At 44.9% G+C, this 12,714-nt stretch overlaps 1 protein-coding gene across 2 annotated transcripts in view; it reads right to left on the bottom strand.

Moving 5' to 3' along the window:
* The window catches only part of LOC117265565 (nuclear factor of activated T-cells, cytoplasmic 1-like), a 64,300-nt gene that overhangs the window by 18,937 nt on the left and 32,649 nt on the right, over positions 1-12,714 (bottom strand). For both annotated transcript variants that reach the window (XM_033640114.2, XM_078171942.1), the window contains exons 8-9: positions 10,919-11,051; positions 2,233-2,898 (exon numbers count right to left, since the gene is read on the bottom strand). In XM_033640114.2, coding sequence (XP_033496005.2) covers positions 2,233-2,898; positions 10,919-11,051 — 799 coding nt within the window. The remainder of the gene's footprint in view (positions 1-2,232; positions 2,899-10,918; positions 11,052-12,714) is intronic.

Below are 12,714 nucleotides of genomic sequence, written 5' to 3'. Positions count from 1 at the left end.
CTCCCTCCATACTAACAAAGCTCCTTGTGGTACAGTAGCTCACCGTTGATAAGTTGAGTGATTTCTCAAGGGCTGCGTAAAATCTGGGCCTGGCCAGAGAGACACATTTCCTCTGGCTGATGAGAGCCGGAGGCCTCGGCGTTCGAGCGTGGGAGGCGCTCCACTCTTGGGGAAGATCAAGTGTGCTCCCGCAGACTCCAAATCACCGGCCCCCCAATTGCTGGGGAGGAACGCTGCTCTACATGGCTGGCGTTAAATCACCGCCGCTGTGGTGAGGTCATCCGCTTGTCTTCCCTCTCTAATGGAGCGCTCAGCTCGCTAACACACGGCGGTAATGCGTGCGGACGGGGAGCGGGACGCCCTGCGAGCTGCCTTCCGATCTTATTTATTTTAGCTTAGGGCTCATTTGAGGGGTTTGGGATAGGGCCGGGCCTGGGAGCAGTAGATGCCTTTGGAGTATGCTGTTACCACCACACACTTACAGGGACTCCAGGAGCTCACCACAGATGCTTGCACAGACGTTAGGTGATGCTAAAACGGCAGCACATTGAGGTTTTTCGAGGGGCTGCCTCTCTGTCCTCGACCAATCAATACACATTCCTGTGCGTCCCTAATGCAACTGTAATCACTGGCTGAATACATTTGGCCATCGGGTCTGAGAGAGATTGAGCCTGCTAAAGTGACAGTGGATGGAGTAGTGGGAAACAGAAACAAGATTACCTGATTTCACCTTAGCACTGCTATGTACACTTAGTATATCTTCATACTGTTGGTGTAAAAGGACCCTTTCCAACCTCGTTACAAAATGCAAAATACAGCTACGGTTTCACTTTATTCAATTAATGCTGACATGAAAGCTTCTGCCTGCCATAGGTATTAAAAACAGTCAGAGAGAATTTCAAATGAGCAGTTTTGTCTCAAATTAGATTTACGGAGCATTGCTATGAAGTCAAGAAAATGAGGCAAGAGAAAAGAAAAGAAAGGGAAAAAAGGAAAGAGAAAAGAAACAGGAAAGAAAAAGTTGGAAATCAGTTTATAGAGCTGATAACAGACAGACACCCCCCGTCTCTGTACTGTCTGTTTATGAGGTGAGGACTAATGGGACTCATCAGGACTGACAGATATGCTGACAACTGCATTTCAACTCAATTACAGTTCCACAGCAAAACTCCCCTGATCCCCTCGTGCCTATCACCCCTCTACTCCCTGAGCTGTTGATTGAAGTGTGCACACACAAACGCGCACGCACACACACACACACACACACACACACACACACACACACACACACGCTCTAGTTGGTTAACTGAACAAAAAGGTGCACAGGAAAGTGATATTCCAGAGTTCAGTACGGACTTGTCTTCCCCCCTCCTCCATTAGGATGCAGGGGGATTTGAACATTTCAAACTGGCACAGCGCCATGATGTGCTCTATGCATACTGTATATATCATAACAACAAGTGGAGCCTCTGTTAACACAGATAACAGGTTGGTGACCTAAGAGACACGATGTTGGATGGACACAAGAGGCAATAAAGTCGACCATATGGTCCCTTGGGTGTGACTGGTTTAATTGCCAGAGGGAGACCAGTGACCCCACAGCCTCCCCTGATGACGACAGCCGCATGGTGTCGACTCCGCAGGGAAAAGACGGGAAAACAAAGCCTCTGCCTTCCGCCTCCCGGCATCCCTCCCAGAAAGATGGAGAGGGGGGGAATGGTTCAGTTCAGGAAACCCCTACCCATTGTTTTGCTTCCTTCATTAGTCGTTGTGTCAACAGTTTGCTTCGCTACGCGTGTGCCACTGTTTTTGTTCTCCTGCACCCCGGCTGACCTCACTGCTCTGATGTTTTGACAGATTGTTTCAAAATCCCATCAAGGCAATTTACTGTTCTAAAGTAAAGCAGCCACTTGGACAACATAAGCCGGACCGCTAAAAAGCAAATAAATCTGCCGGGGTCTAAAATTAAACAAACGTGACGTAAATCTGCTGCCAGGATTTCATCAGGAAATACTGAGAGGTGCAGCAGGGTGCGGCTACAGTATGTGTGGTGGCTTGCAGATAAGCAATAGGTGTTAAATAAATGTGATGTGCTACATGAACAGCCATTTTTGGCACAGACAGAGAGCTCCTACAGAGAAGCTTTCATCTTGAAAAATAAAATGCCTCCTGTTATACTAATTGGTTATCAAATGGAAACTTTAGATGTACACCTTGTTTCTTGTGACTCACCATCATCTAGGTACATCTGGTCCAGTTCCTGGGGCTCCTGTTTGACGGTGATGGCCATCGACGGGGGGCTGGCATCCTCGGGTAACAGGCTGGGTGAGCTCCCTCCGGTCTGGGCTGAGCTGGCTGCTGCCTGAGCCTGACTGGGGCTGTAGGCCTGAACAAACGGGCTCTCCGCAGTCGCACCGGGAGTGGAAGGGTGGGATACCGGGGAGGATGAGGGACTGCTGTTGGCATAGATAGGATGGTAACCATGGGGCCCTGGGCTGTTGAGGTGGTTGGGGCTGCCCTGGGAATGAAGCATCCCTAGGGAAGTGTTGTGGTCTGGCGATGCTGGGTGGGCGAGGCTGGGACGGCCAGGGGTCTCCTGGATGGGGGGCACCGCGGGGCCTAGTGGTGCTGCATGGGTGGGGCTGTTGGGGAGGCACTTGCTGTATGCCACGGGGGACAGGTCATGCAGGGTGGGGCTGGAGCTGGGGGACGACGATGGCATGGCAGCATGGCGAGGCGGGCAGGGAGCGTAGCCACCAACCAGACAGGCATCGGGATCAGCTACAGGCATGATGGGAGTGAGCCTGGGCTGGCTGTAATAGGGCTTTGAATGCATGTGCAGTCCAGCAGTCCCCAGAGAATCATATTCATCACTGGGTTCTGTCTTTATTATCGGCACTGGGGGGGGAAAAAAGTAGAAAGAAAGGTGGAGATATTAAAAAACGTGCAGGGAATCCACGTGGCACAGTGAGTGCACGAGTGAGGCTGACTAAAGCAGTGAGCAGGCACAATTGTGGCCCGCGATACCCTCCATAATCCAAACAAACAACCACCAGTGGATATGGGCTCGGTGTCAACTTGGCTGAGCTCTATAACAGAGAAACCCTCACGCCTCTCAACCGCCACCCCTCTTTACCACACCATGAAAAAAAGCAAAAGAATAGGGGGGAAAGAAAAATGGATGAGTCATCAGTGTGGAAAGCCACAGCTGGCTCTAATAATGAATAAGACCTATTTTCTTTGGACTCTCCTCCAGCTCTGATATCCAATAAAAGACTACTTTAAAGCACTGGGCTGCTGCTTTTGCTGCTGCTGCTGCTGTTCAAGGAGCCCAGGACCCCAAGGTTTCCTCCACACTCTAGAAGTAATTGTTTCTCCCAGGACCAAAAGATAGAGGGAGAGAGTGAAAAAAATGGAGATGATTTGATTTTGATTAGGCCGCCTGAGCTCCTTAAGAGGCTGTAGAGCTGCGCCTGTGGTTTCAGGAGCTTCAGGCCTCAGCTAATGCAGCAGAGTGCAGTGACCCCACTTGATCATCCTGCCTCCTCTCTTCTAATTTCTAATCCAGTGCAGACCGTCTGCGCTGCTTCCTGATTAGCTCTGACGGACAGGTATCACATGCTTCCTGTTCGCTGTCAAAAGCAGTTACTGAAAACAACTTTCTATTAATTGAAAATTTCAAAACAGAACAGTGTTGAGAGATGGAGAGGGATCCACTTTAACAAGCTCACCGGTGAGTTATTATATTAGTACATATGCACAGACTGTGCCAGTGCAAAACTAATAGGGCAGTGTTAAGATACCCAGATGCAAAGCAAAGGCTTCTGAGTCACAATGGACACACTGTTTCTATTTCTACACATTGTTAAAATGCGTTAATGGGTGTGGTGAGCGTTTGATGCCAACCATTAAGAGTTTTTGGCTAAACTTACTCCAAGTGACATTTACTCAGAGAGCACAGATGTCAATATGAATAAGATGTCTGTCTAAACTGTGTGTTTGCATTTGTACACAGTCAAACCTTTGAGCGATAGTAAAAGCAAATAAAATGTATGAAGCGTTAGTGTGTCATACGAAAAACAGGCTGTTATTTTTTTGCGGGAGTTGGATTTGAAAAGACATTAATCAAGTACTGCAGCCTCTGGGGCGCTGAGATGAAGGGCAGTGATAACGCAGCAGGGAGCACATTTACGTCAGCCCTGTCTGCTTTCGGAGCCCAGGGACTAGGCTTGGTGTCTGGGGGAGCATCGTAAGGCGAGTCCCATGATGCACGGGCCTCCTCTCCACAGCCCAGGGAATAACGAGTAAGTCACATGCTTCACATTGTACCCACAGCCACTACCCTCAGCGATTCTCTATCTCGTCCCTGCCTTGTCTTTACTGTGAATGGATGGGGCGGTGCCATGGTGCCGAGATGTGTAATGCCAAAGCTGTCATGTGGAAATGTCATAAACAAATGTGATCATTTTCACATTTTTGCCGCAATTCAAGAACTGCATTGTCATCTGTGAGCTGAGACACATGTTGACCTTTTGCCTCATCAAAGTCCTGTATAAATATCACAAAAAAGGTCATATTTTTGTTTAGAATGTCATGGTTTTGTGGCTGTTCTTGAAATATTCCAGAAGAGTTTGAACTAAGTAAAGCACACTCATCTTTACCAGTCCTCATGTTTAGTTATAATTTAGAGAAAGAAAAAGAAGCCTGAAAGAGGCAACTTGCCCAATGTTGGCAACTGGAGCTTTCTCTGGATGCCCTTTCTAAAATTAAACAAATCTGACGTACCGAGTCACAAGATTTCCTGCCTGTGACCAAAACTAACATGAGAATTTAATTTAACGAAATAGGGTGAATCAGCAGTATCTCAGAAGGGATGAGATGCTGTTGTCCTTTGCAGTCCCGCTTTGTAATCCAGTTAGAGTCTATTTTTAAAGAGTTTGCTTTATTGCAGAGAGTTCAAAGTTTTCATTCCCAGTGAGGTAATTTGTCAACATTATTTGCTTCTGACTATGAGCAAGACTGACGAAACAGGAAATCAAATCAAAGGTTGGACTAATGGCCTTTCTTTTAACTTTCAAACATTTTTTCCCGGAGATTCTCCCTCCGCTGCTACAGATATAAACAGAGGTCTCCCTCCAGCTCCATCCATCTGTGTGTCTCCTTCCCACTTTGTATGAGAGCTGAGAAAACAGATTCACCAGGCGAGTCCCAACTTCAGCTGGCTTCTATTTCCTCCCAACCTGTGGGTTATGGCCCACAGACAGTTGATGTTCAGCACATGTTTTTTTCTCCATCTCTGGCAGTTTCCCCCTCTGTCTGCTCGTATTAAACTGATCAGGCCTGATCTGCGTATTTTATTGAGCACTCGTTTCCTCTGAAGGGGAATGTGAGTCGGGACATAGATGTGTGCCTGTATCTGTGTATTTGATTAGGAAGGGCAAGCAAACAGGGCTTGTGTAGATTTGGAAATTACCTTCCAAAGGAGACCTTCTCTGCTTGTAGCCACCAGGCAAATGGAATTATGGGATGCAAAAGGTTCTGATTCTCATTTCCGATGCTTGTTGGTTGGGATATGACATTGTCATGTCACTAGGAAAAAATCATGGATTGTCTCCTTGCAGAAATGCTGAACTCATCTTGTGCTAACGGTGCAGTGACATTTAACATTGAGCAGGTGGTAGTTCATTAACTCAAAGGTACCTAGTGCACCGTGTCCCACTGTGTAGACAATCTGGTCACCCAGTATACTGTTGGCTTTAGCGTGCTGTAGGTGAGTCTGACAAAGCCCCAAGATGACAGAAACAGTTCAGTCTTTGTTCAATTTTCGGAAAAAAACATGACTGTGCAAATATTTACAAAAAAAGAACAATGTGTGGTTCATTAACTTTTTTCCTGTATGTGTCACAGAACATGTTTCTGACTTTCCCCCTCTCCAGCTCCAACCACAAACCAATGCAGCGGAGGGAGTCGGCACCCGTTTGCGTTAAGAATAGAACTTGATATTACAGAGGAATCTCCAAACGGCCTGTAAAAATAAAGGGGTTCCGAGAAGTTCTTGGCTCCAGCTTTTGGTCATTGCCAGAACTCTTTTTCGCCGTTTGTTGTTTAATGTGGTTGGTGAGAACTGTTTCTTATTTGAAGAGCGACACGTCACGTCTCTACTCACGCAAGAATGATTGGAAGGGAGCTTGGAAAAGCGGGGCTCATTCCGGGAGCCAGACAAGGACACTTGTACTGTGTGTGCATCTTAACATCACAGACAAGCAAACCACAAATACTGCTGATGGTACACATCAACAGCACACGTCTTCTCGATCTACTGGCTGAAGGCAGCTGTAACTCATATCCAATAACTCATGAGCAGCAAAAATTTGACATAATTGGCTTCACTGTTGTCTACTTTTTATTAGGGGTGTAAAATCAATTGACGTGGATCAAAGTATGGATTCATAACCAACAATCCAATATCATCAAGGCAAAGTGAAAACACTGATCCATATCCTCAGCCTTCAAGATACACCTCTATGTTGAAATTCCCATGGCATGTTTGTCACTATCAAACAGCACCAGGCAGATAATGGCAAGAAGCCAAGAAAAGAAGAGTATTTATTTTGCTCTCAAGAATAAATCAGCAGTGTGGATTTTGGAGTAAAGACGGTTCGCAAGTCAGAACATGCAGTATGTAAACAATGCTGTTACGAGATAAAATACTCAGGAAACACGACATACCTGGTGGGAATCTTACTCTGCTAAATTGTTGCTCTCGCTATGGCAACATCAGCTGCTCTGTTTCAGAAATGTTAGGCTGAAAAAAACAAGATTCATGCTGGCTGAAATCCAACCATGCTGTTCTGTTGGGAAACCAAAGTTGAATATAAAAAGTATAAATAATAGATGTCATTTCTTAAACTATGAGTGCAGTAAAAGTCCACTAGCTGCTAGGCTAATTTATGCAATGTAAAAGTGCTTAAGCTAATTATGGTGACTGTGGAAAATTAACTGTTTTGTCTCTGAAGCTTGACAGTTATTATTTAGCCATTTTTTTTTACCTCTGTTAACGCCTTGTTTCAACTTACATATGTATACAAAGACGCGGCACTGGGAAGACTATTGATTCCTTTGGCAATCTCTTTGATATCCAATGTGCCTGCTAAACTCTGTAATATATCAGTGCAAACTTTACCTCAAGTATGTTAAAAAAAAACAAAAAAAACTTTTGTGGTGGATTTCAGATCATTTGACAGTGTGCTAGCTTAGCTAATAGGCTGCTAACTAGCTAACAGGTTATTTCCTTCAATTCAGTTGCCTGTGTTGATTGTCAAGTGAGTTTGTAAGATTAAAACAACTTGTTTATCTATAGTAGTTTTAACACATTTTGAATCTGAGTTACGTTATCCTTCTAATGTGGTATATCGTTATACATTATGTACAGTCATATTATCATTATGACTCGTTCAGCCGTTCATATGTCTTTTTAATGAAATATTTAACAAAACATGACACGTACCTGGCAGGTCCTGTTTCTGTCATTGTAATGTACTGGATGGCGAAAAACGGACAAAATTAGCCTCTCCCTCATGGCTGCAAGTAGTTTCTATTGGGTATCTATCCATCCGTAAAGAAATACACTTCCTTGCGCTGGACACTAGAGGCATCATCTGTATATATACGGAACAACGGACACCACTCACATATTTAAGTGGAAACGAGGCGCAATTGTTCTTGTTGTTAAGCTGTGTTTTATATGTAAGTGGGGTCAATTTAACGTAAACTTTACTGCACTTTAATGTATAGTATGGGTGATTTTTTTTTTGAAAAAACAAAATAAAAACAAACAAACAAAAAAAAAAACATGTTTTAACTCATACTAATATAATCCCTCTCAATCATCACTTACGGCCTACTAGAAGTGTGTGGCAGAGGATTTATCTGCAGAGACTCAGTCCTCTGCCTGCATTATCTTATTTTTTTCTCAACATTTTCAACAACATTTTCTCAGAATTATTTAGTTGAACTATTCATTCAACCTATGCTGCCTACAGTAGGTACTGTTTTAAGAATTAAACCTTTTGATAAAACTGTCTGGAAGGCTGAAGTTCAGGCTCTGTTGTTCATTACAGCCCCAATGAAGGACTGCTTTGTTCATAAAGACATTTGACCTACGTGCTCCCTGACACATTGTACAGCGCTAATGGCACATTTCACAGAGGATGTTTCTGAGTGGCTCAAATCCTGTTTCAACATCACAATGCATTATTATGGCAGCATTTCAACAGGTCTACAGAACCCCTCTGCTCATATCACTGAAGCTTATCTTTGTCTGTCAGCTAGCAGCTACAATATGACTTCACTACAGACTGAATCTGATGCTATAATTCCACGTTGGAGGCAGGGCGAGGCCCAGAGAAGATAAGAATCTGCTTACATGTCTGAAACAATATCGTCTGTATTGAAATAATATTCTCATTGGAGCTGAGGGGAACATACAGCATAGTGAAACCAACCATCGGTGTTCAGCCCCAGTAGGTGCCAACCGCATTTGCATCAAAGAATAACAAGATGGTCACATGACCCGAATGGAAAATAAAGGTGGTTTTCACTAGCATCTGTGTCCCAGAGTGTTTGCTTCATCCTTCCGCTGTTTCAAACAAGTCGAGCTATTTTAAGGGCTGGGTTCGCCTTTTTATAGACGAGCAGACACCAGAGTGTGAAAGAAATGTTCTCTCTAAACAACGTCACTGGCCACAACTGTGCTTGAAGTGGGACAGCGGGGCCGGAAGAGTCTTTTCATACAAGCGAGCAAAAAAAGTGTTGACAACAGTGTGTGTGTGGGTGTCCTCCTCCCCAGCCCACCCCGAGTACCTGGCCACAGTGTTGGCTGTTTTCTCTCAGTGTTGACACACACATACTGAAACCCTCAAAAGCAAACAGCTTCACTAGGATTTCCTCATTCTTTGTTGCAGTATTGAAACCATGAATGTATTACAGTCATCATTGCCTCAGAGGGTCTGTTTACACTGATTATAACCTTATACACTATTCTTTATGAATGCCTCTTAATCAGTAAGCAATGAGCAAATACATTTTTGTCATTGCATTTATATTTTTAATCTACATTTATAATTACAGCAATAGAACTCACATATAGCCTTCAAATGTCACTGACAATGTATAGCAGGTGTAAATTATATTGCAAGTTGCATTTACTGGCTTTGAGGCAGCAACAGAGAAAATCTTTTTTTGTGGTCGCCCACGGATGTTTCCTTACTGAAATAAGATTATTTTTGCACACAGAGCAGTTCTGTCTCAGCTGTTGTAATATCACACTCTAGATTACGTCTTTGATTGAAATACTCAATATTTGTTTTTAGAAATGCTGTATATTTTACTGTGTGTCTTTAAAAATGTGGTAAATCTCAAAATAGAACTCAATGGCTTGTGATTCGCGGTCTCTCTGGCTGTTACACTTGTGAGTTAATTATGCTCCTTTAAGAAGACATCGGCCCTGCCTGTGTGGTCCACACTGTACTTGTGGTTTACTTGGCAGCAAAAGAGAGAACACAACAAGTCATCTTTTAATTAGGGCTGTGTTTATGCTCAGGGAAATGACTTAGAGATGCATTGTGGAGGCTGATAAGCCTCTACGTCTCTCTTTCTCTTCTCACTCTCCTTCACTGTGGAACTACGATATATGAAATGGATCTGCTATATATGGACACGGTTTGTCGGCTCCACACTGGTCCAGTTACCTACAGTGCTCTCATTCGTCATATAATCAGGCATCTCCAAATAGGGCCTTGCTCTCCTTTCTCTCAGAGCCTCATCCAAATTCCCAATCACTTATCTCCTGTGGCCGTAAATACATCTGCTGATAATCTAAATGCCACATCTTATTAACAGCTGTAGACTTAAGAACACAATGCATGCTCTCCCAGCAGCATTAGACCCATTAGACACTGATCAATGAAAACATGATATCATTGTTTTGATCTAATGGATTCTCAAAGGTTATCACGGGGAGGACGAGGGTCTTTTAAATGGAAGGTTGCTGGTTGGAATCTCTAAACCAGCTGGGACTATGTTGGGGGTGGGGAGTCTGTGGGAAACCCGCCTTCAGCAACTATTGTTCAGGTGCCAGAAAAGTTCTGCTCAACAGCCAGCAGCAAAGGAGTTTGGCACTATAAATGGGAAGCATTGTTTCGCTGAAAGAAGAGCAAGCATGCTTAGTCAACTTTTTCTGGATACACAATGATAAAACACTATTCAGGCTGGTTGGTTGAAAACGATACTGAAGCTGATATTTCACCTGCGCCCATTGTGAGGAGTCAATAGCTCACAATGTAATTTTGAGGCTGAACTCTAAACTCTCAGCAATACATTCTTCAAATTCCAATGTGAAAGCCATCTATAAACACTGAGGCCAGGGACACATGATAAACACAGAGAGAGGTATTCCTGGGTTTTCAGGTTGCTACATGAATGACAGGGCAAAGCACTGCCTAGTAGATGCATGTGTGTGAGTGTGTTGGTGAACTGTAGGGGGGGAATTGTGTGAGGTGGAGTGTGAAAGTCAGGTCGCCGGGGGATTGACTTCTCTTCATCGACAGCGCTCGGAGGCTCTGTCACTCAGCAGGTACACCTCATCGCTGGGGAACGCGGTCTCACTACAGAATAAACACACCTCACATCTTGTGCTCTCGCTCAAAGGCCATGGCCGAACTGTGCCAGGCCAAAACACGGACCAAAAACTGGCTGCAAATTTCACGTGTGAGCTTGACGGCTGTTGTAAACTACAGTTGATGGATGTCAAGAGCTGGAGAAATACTCTATGTGATGAGTGCAGAGTGTGAAAAGCATACGTGTCTTTCAGTGTCACTGGTGATAAAAACAAAAAGGTGGGAACACTTATGATGATTACCGTTAGGAGGCAGGTAGGTGAAGCGTTGGTACTGGCTCCTCTTCCTCTTGCCGTTGCAGACGTAGAAGTTAACCTGCACCGGGCTGGATATTCTCTGGTTCCTGTACGGCGGGATCTCCACAGCAAGAGAACTCTAATATACAAATAAGATACAGTTAGATATTTCAACAAGTGAGATAAGGCAGCTGCTGATACCATCAAAACATCATTAGTTTGATTTACTCATCTGATTTCACCGCACTCTCTCCAAATTTAAGTTTGTAGCATGACTTCCTGCAGAGTATTAATCAACAGCAATGTTTATTTTACAGCTGGCCTGCATTTAGGATACTGTTTCCAAGAGGCTGGACTGGGAACTGGTCTAAATGAGCTCGTCTGGACTGTGGAGACATAGTAGTGGAGCCCATGAGGTTGGTCCAGTGCCCGTGTTTGTGTCTGAGGAAAACCCCAGGGCTTTAGCTTCATCCCCAAGAGAAGAGAGAGGTGGCCGGCTTATTTGTTTGCACAGCCATGCTTCCCTGTGGAGAAACTCGCCTGTCCTCCTCTACGCCCCAAGGCCAGACCTTGGCAAGTCTGAACGGAGGTGAACTTTCGACTTAAATGGAACATGGAAGAGAATTTGTGAAGTGTTTGTGTCTTATTCCTTGGATTGCTGTCACGCTTGTGGGGTCTAAACAGGCCAGAATGGGGCACGTTGAGAGGAAGCAGGTTTCTGTTGGTCATCACTGTGGATGGAGGGAGGGAGCCATGGGATGTGGGCGTGCTGGAAGTGAGGGGGCCTGTGTCCTCAGCCCCGGTCTGCCCTCCAGATGACGACAAAGAAAACATGCAGGTGGCTGATTGAGTGTGTTAACTGTGTGTTTGTGTGTGCACATGGCTTTTCCCTCTCCATCCTAGCCAATGAAAGTTAGCATGCTCTGGATGGCAATAAAAACAGAGTCGGGCAGGCAGTCTGGAGCACTTTAGGGCAGTCTGGGAGCAACTGACATGAGAGGAAGGCCAGGGCTCTCTTGCTGTCTCTCCCTACTTGTTTGTTAGATGTACAAATAAACACAATGTGGTATTTGTCTTTCATCGACCTCGCCTCCCCACACCGCCGCCCCCGGCCGAGCCTTGCACGCCCACTAATTTTCCAGCATCTGGGACTCCAGCCACGGCACATCAGCCAGCCCTACAGGCCAATTAGACATCAGAGTCCATATTTACCCTCCTGATGCAACCAAGTCATTTACCTGAGTGAAATAGCAGCAACAACAAGGAGAAAAACACCCTGAAGTTGCAGCATTTAGATGCATGTGGTTTATTTTAGTCCCCGTGCAAGTGTAAATTGCCTCGGTTAGTTTACACAAAAAAAGGGGGGAAGTGGGGGAGGGAGGATGAGACGCTGCTGATGAAAGGCATCGGCAATTCAAAACATACTGTCATCGCTCACGAGCAAACAGGTTTTCGCAGATCCTGTACTCAACTTTCCTCACTGAAAGCAGACCTAACGAACCTCAGTGAAGTCTTAATTAACTCCAGAGCACTAGCTTTCTGTGACACGTAGAACAACATTTGCTTCATTCCCTCTCCCGACGATTCCCTTTCACTCCGTTTTATATTAACACAATCTGAATGTGTGGCTGAGCGTCAGTGAAACGAGTGCGCTGGTTTATTTTCTCATTACGGCTCTCATGAAAAGCAGCAGGTAAAAGCATGGGCGTAATCTACTCTTGGCTGCATGATTCCAGCACAGACGAGGTGTTTAAGTCCAATTCACCACACAACACTTTGCTGTGAACTAAACGTCTGGCTAT

The sequence above is a fragment of the Epinephelus lanceolatus genome, chromosome 10 (assembly GCF_041903045.1).
Source record: "Epinephelus lanceolatus isolate andai-2023 chromosome 10, ASM4190304v1, whole genome shotgun sequence".
Taxonomy (NCBI): domain Eukaryota; kingdom Metazoa; phylum Chordata; class Actinopteri; order Perciformes; family Serranidae; genus Epinephelus; species Epinephelus lanceolatus.
Note: the sequence above shows the minus strand (reverse complement) of the source record. Positions and strands in the feature narration are given on the sequence as shown.